The 19,763-nt window shown below is 44.9% G+C and overlaps 1 protein-coding gene across 6 annotated transcripts; it reads left to right on the top strand.

The window, feature by feature from the left end:
- The first annotated feature begins 425 nt into the window (after positions 1-425).
- ccdc180 (coiled-coil domain containing 180) lies at positions 426-19,457 on the top strand. Of its 6 annotated transcripts, none has more exons than XM_047381110.1 (37): positions 430-1,290; positions 2,727-2,803; positions 2,876-2,961; positions 3,328-3,437; positions 3,859-3,978; positions 6,849-6,959; positions 7,142-7,237; positions 7,309-7,472; positions 7,739-7,846; positions 7,931-8,010; positions 8,191-8,279; positions 8,497-8,616; positions 8,700-8,873; positions 8,953-9,068; positions 9,140-9,266; positions 9,355-9,415; positions 10,516-10,619; positions 10,707-10,888; positions 10,957-11,117; positions 11,705-11,924; positions 12,001-12,135; positions 12,213-12,357; positions 12,498-12,614; positions 12,690-12,767; positions 12,980-13,063; positions 14,356-14,486; positions 14,585-14,643; positions 16,747-16,801; positions 17,279-17,386; positions 17,783-17,849; positions 17,928-18,063; positions 18,154-18,314; positions 18,390-18,515; positions 18,594-18,690; positions 18,865-18,931; positions 19,013-19,157; positions 19,232-19,457. In XM_047381110.1, exons 1-37 carry the CDS (start codon positions 1,231-1,233, stop codon positions 19,373-19,375), a joined length of 4,221 nt encoding a protein of 1,406 aa, XP_047237066.1. In that variant the 5' UTR covers positions 430-1,230; the 3' UTR covers positions 19,376-19,457. The 6 variants fall into 6 exon arrangements, with proteins under 6 accessions (XP_047237069.1, XP_047237066.1, XP_047237070.1 ...); XM_047381112.1 differs by having other exon boundaries at positions 431-1,290; positions 2,897-2,961; XM_047381111.1 differs by having other exon boundaries at positions 431-1,290; positions 2,894-2,961.
- The last annotated feature ends 306 nt before the right edge of the window (positions 19,458-19,763 follow it).

Raw genomic sequence — 19,763 nt, 5'->3', positions numbered from 1 at the left:
TTATAAAATATCCACAAAAAAATGGCAGCTTTTGCAATCCTTAGAAACAGCCCATCACCATACCCTTGACCTTTGACCTCAGAAAATAAACACTCAGATGTTCATGTTTTGCTAAAAACGTTTAGCGAGCAGGGACATTTCTGAAAGTAAGTCAAACTTCTCATTAACTTCCTGAGAAGAGGCTGCTTCAGTCTGAAGAACACAAGGCTGAAAGCTATCAGTGGACCTGGAGAGGAGACACCCCAGAACAGCCGCTCGCTTTCAAAATAAAAGCGCATTTAAAACAAATCTAAGCGGCACATTCATTTTTGCTCATAGAAATAACTCCACAGAGAATCAGAGGCTACAGCCGCATTTTACAGGATTATTTGGACCTATTATTGTAAAACATTTGAGGTAAAAGTAGGTGTGTGACTAGACTGTCTCATAAAATGGTAACGAGCCAAAGAAGAAAATATGTTTTTATAAGTTGGGAAGAATCAAAGCATCTCTCCTGGCTTAACTGGGTCCTAACAGTCATATTAACATGTAAATAATTAAAGCGGTACCAGTCAGAACAACTGACCAATCAAATGGCAGACATACCCCTGACGCCCTTCTTTCAGTACAGTTCTAAGAAAACCCGGTGGATTAATGATGATCTCAGTCTTTTTCTAAAGATGTGGAGCAAAACGAAATTCAAAAAAATGTCAGCCTTAAACCTTTCAGCACTTTGAGGTGGATCTGGAATCAGAGATATTAATAAGACAAGTTTGAAGAAATTATCAGACAAATACATGCAATAAACAAATCTTATTTCACTGAAATTCATATTAATATATTCTCATACTGCTGGATCCATCTGAAGCAAATCCACAGTTCGAATCATCAGCAGAATTTTAACCGGAAGAACCTCTCCGTGTGTTCCGGTGCTGACCTGGTTGAACAGACGGGGTCCATTCATTCTAAAGACTAGAAGATATTAAGTAGAAAATAAAAATAGTTCAAACCCAGTTAATAATGTTTGAGGCCAAAATGAACGACTCCCTCAGTGGTCCGTAAACGCCGCGTGTTGCCATGGGGACGGTAAACAGCTCAGAACCGATTGATTTAAGCAGAGGGACGCACCGATACCGACACCGGGCGCCATTTGAGGCCGAGTAGCAGCTTCTTTTTCCCGGATCTTCTTCCTCCGGCTGACCGGGAACCCGGAGCCCGAACCCGGCTGCGGGATCCAGACCCAGCGCCAGGATGTGTGAGAGCAGAGCGGTTCCCAGCAGGGAGGTTAACCGGCAGCTGTTCGACGCTCAGGTGGGTCAAACTGGGTCTGAGTCAGAACTAAAGGTGGTCCAACCTCTGAGAGAAGCTTCCAGGTGTTTTAGCGTCTCTCTGGTTCATTTATCCGACATATCTTCAGTTTACTGATGTTCCACTGAGGACAACCAGTTTATCATCTGAAAACAGAACATTTTCTCACCACAGGAGGGGCCTGGACTCACCGACTCACTGGTTCTGGGTCCAGTTTGGTCCAGAACATAAACTAACCTCTGCAGAATATTATAACTGTAACTTTCTGGGAGAAACATGAGTGAAGACTACAGTCAGGAACCAAGTCTCCATAATCTCCATGAACATGAAATTATTTCCTTGCTCTCTAAACATGAAACAACATTAAATATATTTACAAAAACAAAACAAGACACTTTAAAGGCAGCATATAAAATCTAGAATAAATATAAAATATTCTGATTCTAGGACGCATCATCAGCTGAGCAATAATACACATAAAACTAGTCAGGTTCAGTTAGACAAGGAGGTCCATGTAGCTCCTGTAGATGGAATAGATCCTGTGGATGGAGCAGCTCCTGATGGAGCAGCTCCTGTAGATGGAATAGATCCTGCTCCATCATCAGGAGCTCCTGTGGATGGAGCAGCTCCTGATGGAGCAGCTCCTGTAGATGGAATAGATCCTGCTCCATCATCAGGAGCTCCTGTGGATGGAGCAGCTCCTGATGGAGCAGCTCTCTCTACAGAAAGATCTCTGGGGGTTTGGAGCAGATCTTGACGTATCAGTTACCTGCCGGCGATGAAAGTAAATTAAATATGAATAAAATTCAGATTTAATCCTGCAGATTTTCAGAAGTTCTAAATACAAATTAAAATTCGAAATCCCCATAAAAAGATCAATGATCGCCAACTGTTAATGTGGAGTCTTGTCCCGAGTTCTGGTCCGGCCCACATTTCTCTCTGTTTTCCTCCAGTGATTCAGTGACCCGTAAAGTGGTTCTGACCAACAGTTCTCCAGACTTTCTGAGGTTCTTTCAGAACTGTTTTGGACTTTGGCTGCTTTTCCCTCCGTTTCGGTTCTTGTACCTGATCATTTTCAGAGGATTGATGCTTGACTCGGACCGGACCGCACATAATTGAGCAGAATTAAACGTTCAAACCGGGTCTGGAGGCTCTATGTTCCAGCAGCTTTTTATAAACACATCATTTCATTTTAATCCAACAGATGTTTAACAGAAACAATACAAGTTAGCTCCAAAAAGTCTAGAGAAGTTCTTGTTCTCACAAGGAGACTCGGTGTATGTTCTAAAGAAGTTGGTTCTGAAGAGTTTCTAATAGCCTCTAAGTACATCTTTATGTGAGGTCCTCAGAGGAGCCTGCAGGACCAATTTACTGCTCTCAGGAGAACATTCTCTGCCATTCCCAGCGGATAAAGACAGCTGGTGTGTCTCATGTTTCAGGCTCAGCTGTCCAGATCTCTGCTGGCAGGACACAGAGTCCAGAAGACAGACAGTCTGTCCCCAGCGGACAGCAGCAGGTGAACACAGAAACGTTTCAGACAAGCGTCCTTTCTGTCTTCTCACAATTCATCCATCCAGGTGTTCCTCAGGGTCTGTTCTCCCACCAGCAGGGGGCAGCAGATGGATGATGAAGATGATGGCTTTGCCGACGTCAGGAAGCTTCCTGACTCAGTGGGTTGGTATCAGTGCTGATAGTTTGATGATTATTCATAAAATATCTCCTCAGGGTTTATGTAGCTTCATCAGAATAAAAGATAATCTGAGCTTTAATTTCCAGGTAACACTTCAGAGATGAGGAATTAAGACCAGACAGACTGGAGCATCACAGGATCTGCTCCATTCACAGCAGATTTGATCACAGCTCCAGTCTTTGTTGCAGTTTTCTGATTGATTCTTTTAGAAGATTTATTGCTTTAGAAACACTTCTGTTCAGATTAACACATAGTTTTAGATTAAATTCTGAAAACTTAATATTATCACCGAGAATTTTGGAGTTTTACAATTTTATTTTAACTTTGTGGATCTAAAATCTGCTCCTCAGCGATCAACCATCCGAGTTCTGGGATTGTTGAGAGGCTGAGCAAGAAGAGAGGTCAGAAACACGATGCAGCTCTGAAGCAACTGGAGGCTGACCTGACCCACCTGTCCCAGGTAGCTGATCCATCATTCTGAGCCCCACCGTTTAAAAGTGTGTGGTCAGAACATCAAACCATCTATGGAGACACGGGTTCAAATCCTGGCCAGGGGTTTGTCTGCATGGAGTTTGCATGTTCTGCCTGTGCATGTGTGGGTTCACTCTGGGTACTCCAACATGACTGTTATTTTAACTGGTTCTTCTTAGGTCTGTGTGTGGGATGGATGGATGGATGGATGGATGGATGGATGGATGGATGGATGGATGGATGGATGGGTGGGTGGGTGGGTGGATGGATGGATGGATGGATGGATGGATGGATGGATAGATGGATGGATGGATAGATGGATGGTTTGATGGATGGATGGATGGATGGATGGATGGATGGATGGATGGATGGGTGGGTGGATGGATGGACTGACTGTATCTTTCTGTTAGGTGTGTGAGTTGGAAGTGAGGACCAACAGTGAGCAGGTGCGGTCCTCTCTACGGGAGGTGGACCTCAGATTGGACACCCTGAAGGGCAGAATTGGACAGCAAGAACCCGGCAGTCTGCAGGTCCACATTAAGATGACTCACACTGTGCCTGGAGCTTTTTTCCTGACCAAAAGCTCTCATCTGTTATTTTTGCATTTTCACTTTGATGTGATCGGATCTTCAGGCAGGTCAGCTGCTCCGTAAAACAAAAACCATCTGTAAGAAATAGATTAAACTGCATCTCCTTGGAATTAGTTGGGGACAGCTGAGGGAAAACAGTAGAAAATGAACAACAAAACCTTTAGAAAGGTGCCAGCTTGGCTCTGACTGTTAGAAGGTCAATGTTTCTCTGATAATCTTGTTTTGGAAATGGTGCATTTATGACGAGATTAAAGAACAGAGGGTCTATCTGGTAGGGGTGCTACCCAGGTCCAAAAAGTTAGAAAAACACATCAGAAGACTAGAGGAGAAACAAAATGTTGAAAAGAAATTGGAGTTAGCGAGAGAATGCTCACTTTGGTGCACCCTGTTGGCCGTTCAGTCAACTCACATTCTTAGGAACAAACTGTAAAGCAGGTCTAAATCAGAGGTCTAAATCAGAGGTCTATATCAGAGGGTCTAAATCAGAGGTCTATATCAGAGGTCTAAATCAGAGGGTCTAAATCAGAGGGTCTAAATCAGAGGGTCTAAATCAGAGGTCTATATCAGAGGGTCTAAATTAGAGGGTCTAAATCCGAGGGTCTAAATCAGAGGGTCTAAATCAGAGGTCTATATCAGAGGGTCTAAATTAGAGGGTCTAAATCCGAGGGTCTAAATCAGAGGGTCTAAATCAGAGGGTCTAAATCAGGTCTAAATCAGAAGGTCTAAATCAGAGGGTCTAAATCAGAGGTCTATATCAGAGGTCTAAATCAGAGGTCTAAATCAGAGGGTCTAAATTAGAGGGTCTAAATCCGAGGGTCTAAATCAGAGGTCTAAATCAGAGGGTCTAAATCAGAGGGTCTAAATCAGAGGTCTATATCAGAGGGTCTAAATTAGAGGGTCTAAATCCGAGGGTCTAAATCAGAAGGTCTAAATCAGAGGGTCTAAATTAGAGGGTCTAAATCCGAGGGTCTAAATCAGAGGTCTAAATCAGAGGGTCTAAATCAGGTCTAAATCAGAGGGTCTAAATCAGAGGGTCTAAATCAGAGGTCTATATCAGAGGGTCTAAATCAGAGGGTCTAAATCAGAGGGTCTAAATTAGAGGTCTAAATCAGAGGTCTAAATCAGAGGTCTAAATCAGAGGTCTAAATCAGAAGGTCTAAATCAGAGGTCTAAATCCGAGGGTCTAAATCAGAGGTCTAAATCAGAGGTCTAAATCAGAAGGTCTAAATCAGAGGTCTAAATCAGAGGGTCTAAATCAGAGGGTCTAAATCAGAGGGTCTAAATCAGAGGTCTAAATCAGAGGGTCTAAATCAGGTCTAAATCAGAGGGTCTAAATCAGAGGGTCTAAATCAGAGGTCTAAATCAGAAGGTCTAAATCAGAGGTCTAAATCAGAGGGTCTAAATCAGAGGGTCTAAATCAGAGGTCTAAATCAGAAGGTCTAAATCAGAGGTCTAAATCAGAGGTCTAAATCAGAGGGTCTAAATCAGAGGGTCTAAATCAGAGGTCTAAATCAGAGGGTCTAAATCAGGTCTAAATCAGAGGGTCTAAATCAGAGGGTCTAAATCAGAGGTCTAAATCAGAGGGTCTAAATCAGGTCTAAATCAGAGGGTCTAAATCAGAGGGTCTAAATCAGAGGTCTAAATCAGAGGGTCTAAATCAGGTCTAAATCAGAGGGTCTAAATCAGAGGGTCTAAATCAGAGGGTCTAAATCAGAGGGTCTAAATCAGAGGTCTAAATCAGAAGGTCTAAATCAGAGGTCTAAATCAGAGGGTCTAAATCAGAGGGTCTAAATCAGAGGTCTAAATCAGAAGGTCTAAATCAGAAGGTCTAAATCAGAGGGTCTAAATCAGAGGTCTAAATCAGAAGGTCTAAATCAGAGGTCTAAATCAGAGGGTCTAAATCAGAGGTCTAAATCAGAGGGTCTAAATCAGGTCTAAATCCGAGGGTCTAAATCAGAGGTCTAAATCAGAGGGTCTAAATCAGAAGGTCTAAATCAGAGGTCTAAATCCGAGGGTCTAAATCAGAGGTCTAAATCAGAGGTCTAAATCAGAAGGTCTAAATCAGAGGTCTAAATCAGAGGGTCTAAATCAGAGGGTCTAAATCAGAGGGTCTAAATCAGAGGTCTAAATCAGAGGGTCTAAATCAGGTCTAAATCAGAGGGTCTAAATCAGAGGGTCTAAATCAGAGGTCTATATCAGAGGGTCTAAATTAGAGGGTCTAAATCCGAGGGTCTAAATCAGAGGTCTAAATCAGAGGTCTAAATCAGAGGTCTAAATCAGAGGTCTAAATCAGAAGGTCTAAATCAGAGGTCTAAATCCGAGGGTCTAAATCAGAGGTCTAAATCAGAGGGTCTAAATCAGAGGGTCTAAATCAGAGGGTCTAAATCAGAGGTCTAAATCAGAGGGTCTAAATCAGAGGGTCTAAATCAGAGGTCTAAATCAGAGGTCTAAATCAGAGGTCTAAATCAGAGGTCTAAATCAGAGGTCTAAATCAGAAGGTCTAAATCAGAGGTCTAAATCAGAGGGTCTAAATCAGAGGGTCTAAATCAGAGGTCTAAATCAGAGGGTCTAAATCAGAGGGTCTAAATCAGAGGGTGTCTGTCTTTCTATGACAGCAGCAGCAGAAGATTAAAACTAGTCTGTATCAGTGAGCCCACCGGGTCTCTGCAGAGAACACTGAAATCGACTGGAGCGAATAAATTAATCCGTTGGTTTTAGAAAAGCTCAGATGTTTGCTTCTTCAAGTTTATATCAGGAGAAACCAGGATCATACAGGACCTGTGTGTGTGTGTGTGTGTGTGTGTGTCCAGGCCTGGCACAGTCTCTGGGAGGCAGTGGAAGAGGAGGTGAGGCTGAAGAAGATCTGCATCTCAGAACTGGACAAGAAGCTGAGTGGCGTTGAAGAACATAGAAGCCTGGAGGTCAGAATGACTTAAAGCTGTGTTTCAGTTTAAGCTGCAGGTGAGCTCACCTCCATCAGTTCCACCAGGGAAGAACATCTGGCAGATGTTACTCTGATATTCAGCTGATTTTTGGATGGTGATGAGAGAAACCTTGAAGCTTATTCAATATAAACGAGCTGTCTGTACATTTCCTGCCACAGATCAAAGTTGTTCTGAGGAAACACTTCCAGCTGCTGGAGCAGATTAGCTTCCTGTCTCCACCTGATGTCCACAGGCTGATGCACGCTGAGGCCATGGTAACCGCTGTCCAGTCTGACCTCTGGAACCTCACCACACTCGGTGTCTCATTCCTCCTCCTCCTCCTCAGAAGTTAAATCAGTCTCTGCTGGCCAACCAGCGCAGCATCGCCTGGTTGGTACTGCGCCTGAAGGAGGACCACCTTCAGCAGGAGTCCCTCCTCCGTCTGCTCTGGAAGGACTGCCTGGATCGATGGAGGAGCAACAGAGTAGAAGAAGTGGTGGAGCGGTTAAAGTAGGTGGAGAATCAATAATTAAATAGGTCCAAAGATGATCAGAACCAGGTACTGCAGAGGTTTGAAAAGGTTGATCATAGACAAGCCTTTGACTAGATTTTATTTATAGGAATGAGATGTTTCACTGGTCAGAACAGGTGTAGATTGTGGTTCTAGTCTGAATCAAGAACTAGCTGGTAGAAAAGAATCTTAGTTTATATTTTTAGCTTCAGGGCCAGTTTTCTTTCTGGAAAGTGGTTCTGGATCAGCAGAGTCTGTGTTCCAGGGGTCTCTGCAGCAGAGATAAGGAACAAGAGCTGTTCTTGGATCAGCAGATGAAACAAACTCAAGAAGATCTGATACAACAGCGCTGTGAAATCATCTATAAGATCTGGTAACTAAACACAGGTTCTCACCTTTCATAGGCTCCACCCACTGTTTTGTCTGCCCAATCACCTTCTTTTTCTCGGTGTTTCAGTTCTCTGGTCCCTCCCATCTGCTCCTCGGCTCTGGTTTCTGATTGGCTCGACGAGCTGACCGCTGTCAATCAGCAGATTGGTAAGTATCGAACAGAGCTTTGATGTTGGGGTTGGAGAGCTGACCCAGGGTCAGTCTGTGAGATAAACTGGTGTCTGAAACATCTTAGTGATGAATTTACCTTCACAGGAAGCAATGTCTGTTCTCAGACATCACTACGTGTTGTCACAGTATCTCTGTGTGCATCCTCTCTGTCTTCAGACCATCTCCATGCTGACCTTCTCCATCAGATGCGAGGATTATACGAACACACATGGCAGCATCACCTGGCTGAGGTGGAGAACTGTAAGGTAAGATCTGAACGCAGATCATTTCAGATGTTTCAGCTCTGTCAGGTCAGATCATTTGAGCTGCACAGAGGCGTTGGACTGAAAGGGTCCCTGAACGCTAGAACTTTCTTTTTTGAACAGACCTGGAAAGTTTCAGAAAGTAATTTTCAAACCAAACCAAACCTGATGAAACGATTTGTTAAAATTTCTAAAAAATAATTTATCTGTCTTCCTGAAGGTGGCGCTCTTAGCTCTGCAGCTATCAGACCAGCAGGTGAAGGAGATCATCGCCTCTCAGCTCCTCCCTCTGATTGGACAACTGCAGAGACAGGATGAAGAGCGATTGGCTGCTCTAGATGTCTGTCACACAAACCTTGCTGAGGGATCCTTTCTTCAGTCCCGTTTAGCTGTCAGCTGACTTCTGTCTGTCCCCGTCTGCAGGTGTGCAGTGACTCTGTGGGACGTCACAGCCTCCAGGTCAGTAGGAGTGTCTTTGAGGTGATGCGAGCCTCAGCGTTGCTATGGGAGATGCACTGCCGCAAGTTGGAGAGGAGAGAAGAAGAACTGAAGGGACAATTGGAGGTCCTCAGTCAGGCCCAGCAGAAACACGTCCAGGTGACTCCCTGACCAGTGAGGGGCACGGCGGTGAGCATGTTTCAGCAGCTGCTGAGTAAGATGATACTGTGTTTTCTAGAAGAAGATGGTGCACATGGATGTCCTGTTGGGGGCGCTCCGTCAGGAGAGCAGTGAGGCTGCTATGCAGATGTGTCTGCATAAAACTCTGGAGCAGCTGCAGGACATGGAGGACAGGTAGGACATCTGCTGCAGCTGCTCAGGATGATGTTCAGCTCTCATCTCAGACTCTGTGTTTGAACTTGCAGCTGCAGGCAGAGCATTTCTGATCAATGTGAGCTCCTGGATCAGCTTCCTGCTCTCCTCATGGAGGAGCTCCTCTCCTACAGCATCAGCATCAGCTCCTTCTTCAGACTCAGCCACGCCTACAGACCGGTAACCATGGAAACATACAGGCATAACCCTTGTTGGCCTCTTGCAGTTTTTCCACACTGAAGTGTTTTTATGTACCATATGCCCTCAGAGTCCAGCAGAACTGCAGAACTTCCCACCATTGAACATCAGAAGCCCCACACTGGTCCTGGGTCAGTTTTACTGGACTGGTTCTGATTCTGGTTCTTAGTCTACATTCACACTGCTAGTCTTGATGCTCAACTCAGATTTTATTGATCATTTTCTGTATTTATTCAGGTAAAACCAGGTCTCATTGAGATTAAATGGATCTTCAGGAGAGATCTGCTCATAAAAAGATACGATAAATAAAAAAACAATATTAAAGTAACAACAGCTAATATTAATGCATAAGAAAGTAATCAGCCAATCAATGTGCAGGAAACAGTTGCAGTAAGTGAGTGAATTTTTCTCTTCTTCCATTAAAACTTAAATGACGGAACCAATTCTGATCATTCCAGGTCCGTTTATACACTTTTACAGGAACCAGGTGATACCTATATGAGGACCTTTTTCCCTGATTCTGCTCTGACTCTGGATCAGAGACGTTTGTTAATTATTTGCTGAGTGCTTAATGAGCCGGGTGCCATGGCAACCGTGACAGATTAGAATCAAACTAAAGCAACTCCTCACCCCGAGGAAGATCAGCTGCTATCTGAAAGCTTTCAGGTTCTATGGACCCCATGAAGCTTCGTTCACACTGCTGCTCTTGATGCTCAACTCAGATTTTTTCTTGAGTGGTCCTTCCAACCACTAATTAAATGTGTTCACCATCAGACTTCAATGGGTCATGACCCCAAAGCGACCCGCATGCGCAGAAGAAGAATGTAGACGTCAAACAGCAGCTCACTGCTGGAAGTTATCATGGATGTCGTGTCTCTGTGTTATTAATGGATGGATGTTAATACATCATAAGAGAGCTCAGCTATTAACAACGGCCTGTTGAGTAGTGACTATTGGGCTGTGTGGATGCTAGTCGGAACCAGGACAATGACCTGAATGTTGGATCTAATGTGACATAACTGTTCTGACTGTGGACGCTTTAAAACCGTCGGTTACGCACCTGATTCAGTACCACGTGTGAAAGTGGTATAATTCAGATTTTTGTGGAGATGACTTATACTGCCATGAAAAAGTCGGATCTGGGTCGCATTTGCTTGCAGTGTGAACGTTGCCTTAGCGACCTTCACTGGTCTGTTCCTGTCTCATCTGGTGCTCCTCTGTTTCTATGCAGAAACGTCTTCCAGGACAGAAACCGTGCAACCAGAGAACAAAGAGCCAATAAGCAGTGAGAAAGAAACTGGCCCCGCCCTCAGCTCCCAGGAATGGCTGACTGAGGTGAAGCTGATCAGTTATTGATTATCTGAGTGACACCAGGTTCTCTGGGTCCAGACCCACCTGTAAGGGATGTGTTTGTGTGTGCAGGCAGCGTCCTCTCTACTCAAACTCTGCGACATCAGCAGCAGTGTCACCTTTACATCAACAGGGGGCGTGGTGTACACAGGCCCCGCCTTTAGGTGCTCCGCCCCCGACCTGTCTGACTCCATCCAACAGGAAACACACCTGAGCCTGTTTCCTGTGGAGCTGCTCGTGCACACTCTGAGCAGGTGCATGTGCACATGCCTGTCCCAGTCTGCCCAGTGAACAGCTGTCTCACACTGTGTCTCATGTCCAGGACCCGGACTCTGGTTCTGGACCATGTTGAGCAGAGCTTCAAAGATCTTCTTAGCTCGGCTGCTGCCATGGTGGCGGAAAGAAAGGAGGCGGTCAGATTGGAGCAGAAACTCCAGCTGACACCAGAACACATCCGGACCCGCATTTATGAGCCCCGGCTTGGTAAAAAAAACACACACTAAATGTATTGATCATTTTCTGTATTTATTCAGGTAAAACCAGGTCTCATTGAGATTAAATGGATCTTCAGGAGAGATCTGCTCATAAAAACATACGATAAATAAAAAAACAATATTAAAGTAACAACAGCTAATATTAATGCATAAGAAAGTAATCAGCCAATCAATGTGCAGGAAACAGTTGCAGTAAGTGAGTGAATTTTTCTCTTCTTCCATTAAAACTTAAATGACGGAACCAATTCTGATCATTCCAGGTCCGTTTATACACTTTTACAGGAACCAGGTGATACCTATATGAGGACCTTTTTCCCTGATTCTGCTCTGACTCTGGATCAGAAACGTTTGTTAATTATTTGCTGAGTGCTTAATGAGCCGGGTGCCATGGCAACCGTGACAGATTAGAATCAAACTAAAGCAACTCCTCACCCCGAGGAAGATCAGCTGCTATCTGAAAGCTTTCAGGTTCTATGGACCCCATGAAGCTTCAGGCCTGTTAGCACCCAGTTAGACTGTTGTCCTTTAATCTGTGTGTGTGTGTGTGTGTGTGTGTGTGTGTGTGTGTGTGTTTAGCTGAGCTGCAGCTCCACCAGAAGTGTGTGGACATCCACTGTCAGGAAATATCGGACATTTTGACCTCCTGTAGAAAAGAGTTTCAGGATCTTCAGAACTCCATCCAGAAGAAGAACCAGGAGTTGTTCAACAGTTTGGCCTCCTGTGAAATGGAGCTGCAGACCTCCATCCAGAAGAATAACCAGGATGGCCTGGAGGTGGCGTCAAGCAGCATCAGAGGGTAAGAACTGACAATAATCAGCTGGCAGGCTGCTGCTTGATGAGTCTGTCTCCCTGACCTCCTCTGTGTGTGTCAGTCTGGAGGTTTGTGGCACCACCCTGCAGAACTGCCTGGATCGGCAAACTGAAGATACTCAGAACTTCAAACAGTTGGTCCAGAGCAGACTGGAAGAGGCTAGGAAAAGAACAGGGGATCTCCTAAAGTCTTTCAGGTACCTTCACCTGCAGCTCAGGCAGCAGGAGGATTAAAAGATCCTCATCCTCAGATGGGAGTTTTCTCTTCCTGCAGGATGTTCAGCGAAGGAAGAGATTTAGCTCCTCAGGAGGATAAAATGTTTCGGAGGAGACTGAAGGAGGAAACCAAGCAGATCAGTGCGACTGAGAAGTCCATCTTCTCTGAGCTGGAGTTGTTAGAGTCCAAGAGTTTGCAGCAGGTGTGTTGATCTTCTGAAGCAGGAACAGGTTGTCTGGATGAAAGAAGGTTGAAGGAAAGGTGGAAACTCATGTCTCATGCAGCAGGTAGTAATATGTGTTTATCAGCAGTCTGAGTCCAAACCTTACTGTCCTGCTGCAGGTGAGGAAGGTGTCATCTGGTCTGGAGGACAAGCTGTCTTCTCTGCGGGCTGAGGTGAAATTCACTGATGAAGTCCAGAAAATAATCAGCAGAACACAGATTCAGATCAAGGCTGAGGTACCTGTCCGGTTGTCCTTCTGTCTGTCCCCCTCAGACTGTCTCTGTCCTCTATTAACTGTTTACCTCCTGCAGGTGGCCAGCAGCAACCTGCAGCAGTCTAAGCTCAGCAGCAGGTTGGAGGATCTGAGGATGATGATGAAGAACATGCAGGTACACAGTCCATGTTCATATTTCCTCTACAGCAGAGAAGCTGCTGTGCTCTGGAATAATCTGACCAGACGACAGGACTTGTTACTGTGGACGTGTCCAGCAGGAATGTTCCCCTCGTCCCAGACTTCTGTTTGCTCTGCCTCAGTCTGTTCAGAGATCAGACATCTTCTGACAGGTTCTGGTTCAGATTCTGCCTAACTGTCTCCTTCCAGGTGTCACCAGATCAGATTTGTTCGTTCTTTTTGTCAACTAATGAACAAATGAAGATGCGCTGCTTCTACCTGGATTTTAATCTGGTAACTCACTTCCTGTTGTATTGACAGGTTTTCTCTACTACTACTACTCTAACTTTCTCAGGTATCTTCTGCCTGAAACTCATAGATCTTTAGTTTTTCATCTTAGTTTCTGGTCTTCTAGGCTCTTTCTGTGGACTGACATGATGAAAGTAAAACTTTTTGGAAGGTGTGGATCTAGAGTAAAACTAACACAGCCTCTCGGATATCATGGCGGAAGTTGATGATCTGGATCTGCTTTGCTGCTTGAGGACACTCAAGCACCTCTGAACAACATTGTTTTGGAGTGGCCTAGTCAAAGTCAAAGTCTGACTAAATTCGATTGACGTGTTGCATGAGCAAAATATTTCTGCAAAGCAGAGTGGTCCAAATTTCCTCTGCAGTGATGTTAAAGACTGATTGTCCACACGGTGCCAGGCTGGGTTGGGTCATGATCTGAAAAATGCTTTTAGTTTTTCCTCAGTTTATCGTTGTCTGATATTCACATTTCTTTTATTTAAGACACAAAATACCAAGCTAAAAAATCCTGAAAGGTGCAGGTACTCCTCCTTACCGCTCTACAGGCACTGAGTGCCACATGTTTGGTTCTGAACCAACCACCTTCAGGTCCACTCACTCCACACACTGTTGCCCTGAGCAGCACCAGTGTACAGTCCTGCAGAACCTTGGAGCCTTTGGCTCAGCTGTTCAGCCCAGCTTCAGTGGTACTGCAGACTCTGCATCTTCTAGCTGAGGAACGTTTCTAAGCCTTGAAATAATGTCTCAGAAACTGAGCTGGAGGTGATCTTTCACACTCATCTCTTCATATCTGGACTGTTGGAACAAGAGTTTAACATTTTAAAATTAGAAGGAGCTCAACCATCTCCAGTCAGAAGACAGCCGCAGGGCTTCCAACAAACCCAGTATGGAGACAACAAATGAGTCTCTGTCCACCGGTTGTCCTTACAGTCCTATTAGTCCCGCTTCTATCTTTGTCCTCTTAGAACCTTTTATTCCCTCTGGTGGTTTGAGATGATTAGGTCAGGTAGTTTTGGTAGAGCCATAGACTCAGGTTAGGACCAAAGGAGACAGATGTTCTACAGCTGTGGCGTCCAGGTTCTTGAAAATGTTCTCTTGATTTAGTTTTTTAAAAAGCAGAGGAAGGCTTTTAATTTCTTTATGTTCTGTCTGTTTGGTTCATTTCTTCTCCTTCTTGCACTTTGTGCTTCTTCATATTCCAACTTCTTTGATGATTCTCCTGTGAAAAGCTCTGCATGGATAAACCTTCCTGACCTCCTGTGTGTTTACGTGTTCAGGACTCTGCGGTGAAGGAAAGTCTCGCTCTGTCGGGTCATCCTGAACCCAGGGAGCAGGTCCGATGTGGTTCCCTGCAGCTGAGCAGGACAGCTGTGGACCTCCATGAAGAGCAAGCTGTTAGTGCCGTCAGGTCTGTGGAGCAGCGACAGCATCATCTCCGCTGTCATGTTAGCAGGCAGATGTTACAGCTTTGCTTCTTTACTTTTTCCAATGACCCAAACCCGGCAGGTTCACTTTGCTCCAGGATTCAAGCTCAGAAAACCAGCAGAGAGGAAGAAAAGCTGCAGGTAAGTAAGAAACAGCTCCACCTGCTGGCTCTCACAGGTTTCACAGAGGGGTTTGTGGTCCATTTAGGTGTTTTAAGTTCAGGTTTCTGATGTTGTTCAAGCAAACTTTAATTTAAAAGCTCTGACCAGACAGGTAACAGCTTTATGGTGAATGAAAACTGAATTAAAATATAATGAACAATAAATGTTTTTTCCAAGAAAACCATAAATAATGAGATTTGGTTTTATTCTGATATTTTGCTGATTTATACAAACCGCCTCATTCTGAGGGTCTGAACTGAACATGTGAGTTTGGTCTTAAAGTGACAGGAACATTTAGGTGATTACGACCCTAACTGGTCTCATCGACGCTAAAACAAACCAGCTCAGTGTTTTCTACACAGGAAATTAGCAGAAACTGACGAAAGAAAAAGGAAATCTTAAATTTTACTTGTTTTTACTGAAATTAAAAATAAAAAGGTAAAGAAAAACAATAACTGAGAGTTTGTTGAAGTGACATCCAGGCCTGGCTAAAATCTTATAGAACCTTGTGGGAGGATGTTCTAAAGGAAGGCCCATTGTTCTATAACCCAAACAGTATCATACCTTCAGTGAAACACTGGTGGTGGCAGCATCATCTGGTATGATCTAATGTCACTTTGACCTTCTGATGTCAGCTGTGATGTCATCACACTGAGTCTGAGCATACTTTCAAACCATCAAGACAATGGCTTCATTTGAAGAAACGGGTTCTGAGATGAACGAGTTCGAGATCAGAACTAAATCTGTGGGATCACTAAAAAGGAGGACCAGGGAAGACCAGAGAAGACCAGAGAAGACCAGAGAGGACCAGAGAGGATCAGAGAGGATCAGAGAGGACCAGAGAGGATCAGAGAGGACCAGGGATGACCAGATAGGATCAGAGAGGATCAGAGAGGACCAGGGAAGACCAGAGAGGATCAGAGAGGATCAGAGAGGACCAGAGAGGATCAGAGAGGACCAGGGATGACCAGATAGGATCAGAGAGGATCAGAGAGGACCAGGGAAGATCAGAGAGGATCAGAGAGGACCAGGGAAGACCAGAGAGGATCAGAGAGGATCAGAGAAGACCAGAGAGGATCAGAGAGGACCAGAGAGGATCAGAGAAGACCAGAGAGGATCAGAGAGGACCAGAGAGGACTTGCCAAAGTGCCTAAGTACTTGAAAATATTACCAAGTAAAGATGTGAGATGCTAACAGACTCCTACCAGGGAAAGTCTATGAAATAGTTCTTCAACTTAGCCTCAGTTTGTTTGCAGCCACCTTATTTTTCAGGTTTGTTTTTCAGTCGCTTTTAACCAGATTATTTTCACAATAATAAGTGAAAATTATTTACCACAGCGTCAATTTAAGTGTGAGAAACCAGGCGTTTTACCAGAGGTGTGTAGATGAAAGAGAGCCCAGGTATGTTTTACTCCCCGTTCATCGTCTCTGCTGCTGGTCCAACACAATCAAAGGACAAAAATGGATTTCTTTATATCAGAGGAAAAATGCCATGTAGAGTTTTCATATCCAGGCTGAATGATTTTTAAGTTGAAACAATTCAACTAAAACAGACCAGCAGTGTTGAAAAACTGATGAACTCCGGTAGTTTCTCTTTCTGATCATCCTGCTGCTGGAGACACAAAATATTGTGTCTCAGTTCAGTCCAACTTGGGACATTTTCTAACAAATGTCATCTTGAGGAACTCTACAAGTCTAATGGGTCCAATTCATTTTCAGTTCTGTAGAATCATATTTGGTCCCAGTTATAATATAATACAGTCAAATCACTTCCTCCAGGCGGTTAAAAGTGATCTGTGTAAGGAAGCCCAGCAGACTGCATCCAGTCCCTGACTATCTATCATCCTAAGCAATCATGTGGCACCAGTGGAGAGGAACCACTCTCCTTCAACAGGAAGAGTGCTCCACAGAACCAGAACCAGGCTCAGTGTGAGCCTGTTCCGTGTGACTTGGGATGGAGAGAACATCACAGTCACAGACAATAGACAGAAGCTCTGGACCAGGAGTACTTTCTATGGGACATAAAAACACAGCCAGACCAAACCTCTGAGATTTAAACTGTACTTCCATATCTGTCTGCAGATCAGAGCTCCACCCAACATCAGCAGAGAAGCGCCGATTCCATCAGCACTCTGAGGTACGAACACACAGATCTAATGGGCCCAAACCAGTAGCTAACTGGTTTTAATAGAACTGATTTGCAGTGAGAAAAGGTCCTTCCATGTGAAAGACTTCATGGTGTGTTGTGTAAACATGGATTATATGGAGCGGATCCAGGTTTGTGCTCAAAAAGTGTCATTACTTCAATAAATTCAATCATGTAACATGAAGAATATTGTTTCCCTTATGTAGAGAAAATCTGACCTGACACTGAGGGGCAACCACTCCCACCACACTATTTGCCTAAGCTGCAGGGACATAGCCCAGGAAAAAAGAAATAATAATAAAACCTCGTTTATCTTTGATAACTGAGACTCCAGCCTTTTATAATCTTCAGACAAACTTTAACAGCACCAGTGGCTTCAGAGACTAATTAGGATACCAGTCTGAAAACCCAAAGTACTGGTCTTTATGTTCTGTCTGGTTCAAACAGTTGTTTCTCTTTGTGTCTCAGTATGAGAATAAGCTCCAGGTCCATCAGAACCGAAGTCAGCACCGGCATCAGGACCAAGAAAAAATTCCAGATTTTTGGATCCAAACAGGAAGCTGAGCTGAGCACACAGTAAGTTCACTTTTCATTACATGAGATGGTCCGAATATATTCTCATTTCCATCTCATTCTGACGTACGGGAAACTTTTATTCCTTCTGTCGCAGTAACTGAGGAATCCCAGTTCCATGCAGCAGATCCTCCTCAATCCTCTCAGGAATGTCATTTTCCATTTTTTTCCTCTGGTTTGAGTTCATCCAGAACTTTAGTTTTTAAAAGTCCTCACTGAGGTCAGACAGCGAAGTGAATATTTCCTAAAAACCTTCATCAACATTTTTTACACTTTTAGACGACAACAGCGCCTCCTGCAGCTGGTTTTATGGACCCAACACAACCATTGATGACCCTGCACAGAAACCCTGGACCTAAATGTGTTCTAATTATTTCCATGTTGTTGATCTTCTCTCAGCTCCTTCAACACATCCCTGACTTCCATCCTGTGGAGAAGCAACGACGCTCTCCTGCTGCTCGCCGAGGTAACACACACAGAACATCCAACAACCAGCAGCTCAGTCTGAACTTGTCAAGGTGACGTATCTTCTGTGGGCCATCAGGAGTTTTACTGCAGCAAGCGTCCCTGCAGCCTCAACCTGCTCCCCGAATCTGTGGACCAATGGGCTGAAAGCATACAGCAAAGGCTGCTGGGATACCAGGAGCAGGGAAGGAGGTTCCTGAGCGTGAGCAGAGATGGTACATGATGTTCATCTCTATGAGGATTCACTGTTAGCCCCACCCTGCTTGTCCATGTCTCACCTGTCCTCATGTGTCCTCCTGTCTCAGAGGTGGTGAAGCAGCTGTCTGTGTTCAGGGAGCTGCTGAACTGCTTACCTGATGTCTTAATAAACGACCATGAGGGACAGCAGGGGGCGCGGCTCACTGAGGAGGTGGGCGAGGTCCGAAAGAAGCTGGAGGAGAAGCTGGCAGCCAGTGAGAAGGAGAAGGTGTGAAGCTGGGAACACAGTCTCTGACAGACCTGAATAAAGGTCCCTGAAGCTGAAGCTGGTTTCTGTTCTCAGATCTCCAACGTCCGTCACCTGCGAGTGTCTCTCAGCGACAACGAGCTAGAGGCGCTGAACAGCAGGGAGGAGCTCAGACAGCAGCAGGTGCACAGCGCCATCCACAGCACACACCTGGAGCTGCAGGTAGGAGGGGGCGGAGTCAGCTAGAGAGTATCTTTCTCACCTGCAGCCTCACACTCACTAGGTGTGTGTTTGATGCAGGAGTGTGTGAGAGGGAGAGCGGAGGAGTTTGTGACGTCGCTGTCCTCTCTGACAGAGAAGCTGCTGCATCTGCTGGACGAGATGCTTACTGCTGCAGGTAACCTTCACTCACCTTAATTCTTAAACTTAGAAAGGAATCTGGTTCTGATCCAGCCGGCATCAGGGGCCGGAGGGAGGAGGTGTTGAGAAGCAGAAGTTCCCCCTCATCCAGGAGCATCTGTTGACTGGCAGAGGGTTTAATTAGAGGTTTCTCATGGTTCTGTTCCTGCAGAGCCACCCAGAGCTGTTACCATGGAGACAGGAGCTGAAACAGGAAGTGAGCTCAGCAGAGGAAGCAGGTACATGTGACATTCCTGAGAATGATCAGGGTAAACTCAGACAGAACGCACCTTCCCAGTAAAACTCTTTGTGTGTTTAAGGACTTGGACCGGTATCGCCCACCTGTCCCTGCCCACCAATAACTCAGGAGTATCACCTGTTACCATGACTACAGCATCCATCACCACAGCCAGGAGCAGCCTGAAACGTGGGGCAGTTATCGAGAACAGAGACGCTGCATTGAAGGTGGTGTCACACACACACACACACACAGAGTAAATACTGACTGATTAATGTCTTGTCTTGTGTGGGTGTGCCAGCGGTGGGAGCAGCTGATCCGCTCGGAAGTGTCACGTTCTGATGTGGACAGACGGAACCAACTGAGCAAACAGGAGAGCTGGACCTCCTACTGGAGACAAGAAATCCTCACGCTGAGAAGCATACAGAAGAAAACTGGTTTTTAATGCGTCTCGTGCCTTATGACAAGTTTTTTCACTTGTTCAGGAGACCGCTTCTTCATTAACCCATTAAACGTCCTGAACACGACCGCATTCTTGAGTCTTTTCTAGCAGTTGGGTTTTGTGTGTATCTGCCCAGGTCCGTCCACACCTGTTGGTCCAGTTGTTTGGTCTGGACCAGACCAAGGGGGCAATCAAACTCTGGTCCGTGGTAGGTGTGAATCCATCCTTACATACGTGGTCTTCAAACCTGTTTTCATCCATCAGAGAAGATCTGATCAGCCTAAACTGATGGAACATTTACTTCATGTTATAAACTGGGTTTATCAGTGGTTGTTCTTCTCCTGGGTTATATTCTTATTGTATATCAGAGAACAGGAGTGAAATCAGTGGG

This window comes from Girardinichthys multiradiatus, chromosome 12 (genome assembly GCF_021462225.1).
Source record: "Girardinichthys multiradiatus isolate DD_20200921_A chromosome 12, DD_fGirMul_XY1, whole genome shotgun sequence".
Taxonomy (NCBI): domain Eukaryota; kingdom Metazoa; phylum Chordata; class Actinopteri; order Cyprinodontiformes; family Goodeidae; genus Girardinichthys; species Girardinichthys multiradiatus.
The sequence above is the reverse complement of the archived record's forward strand: the minus strand, read 5'-3'. Positions and strand labels throughout refer to the sequence as shown.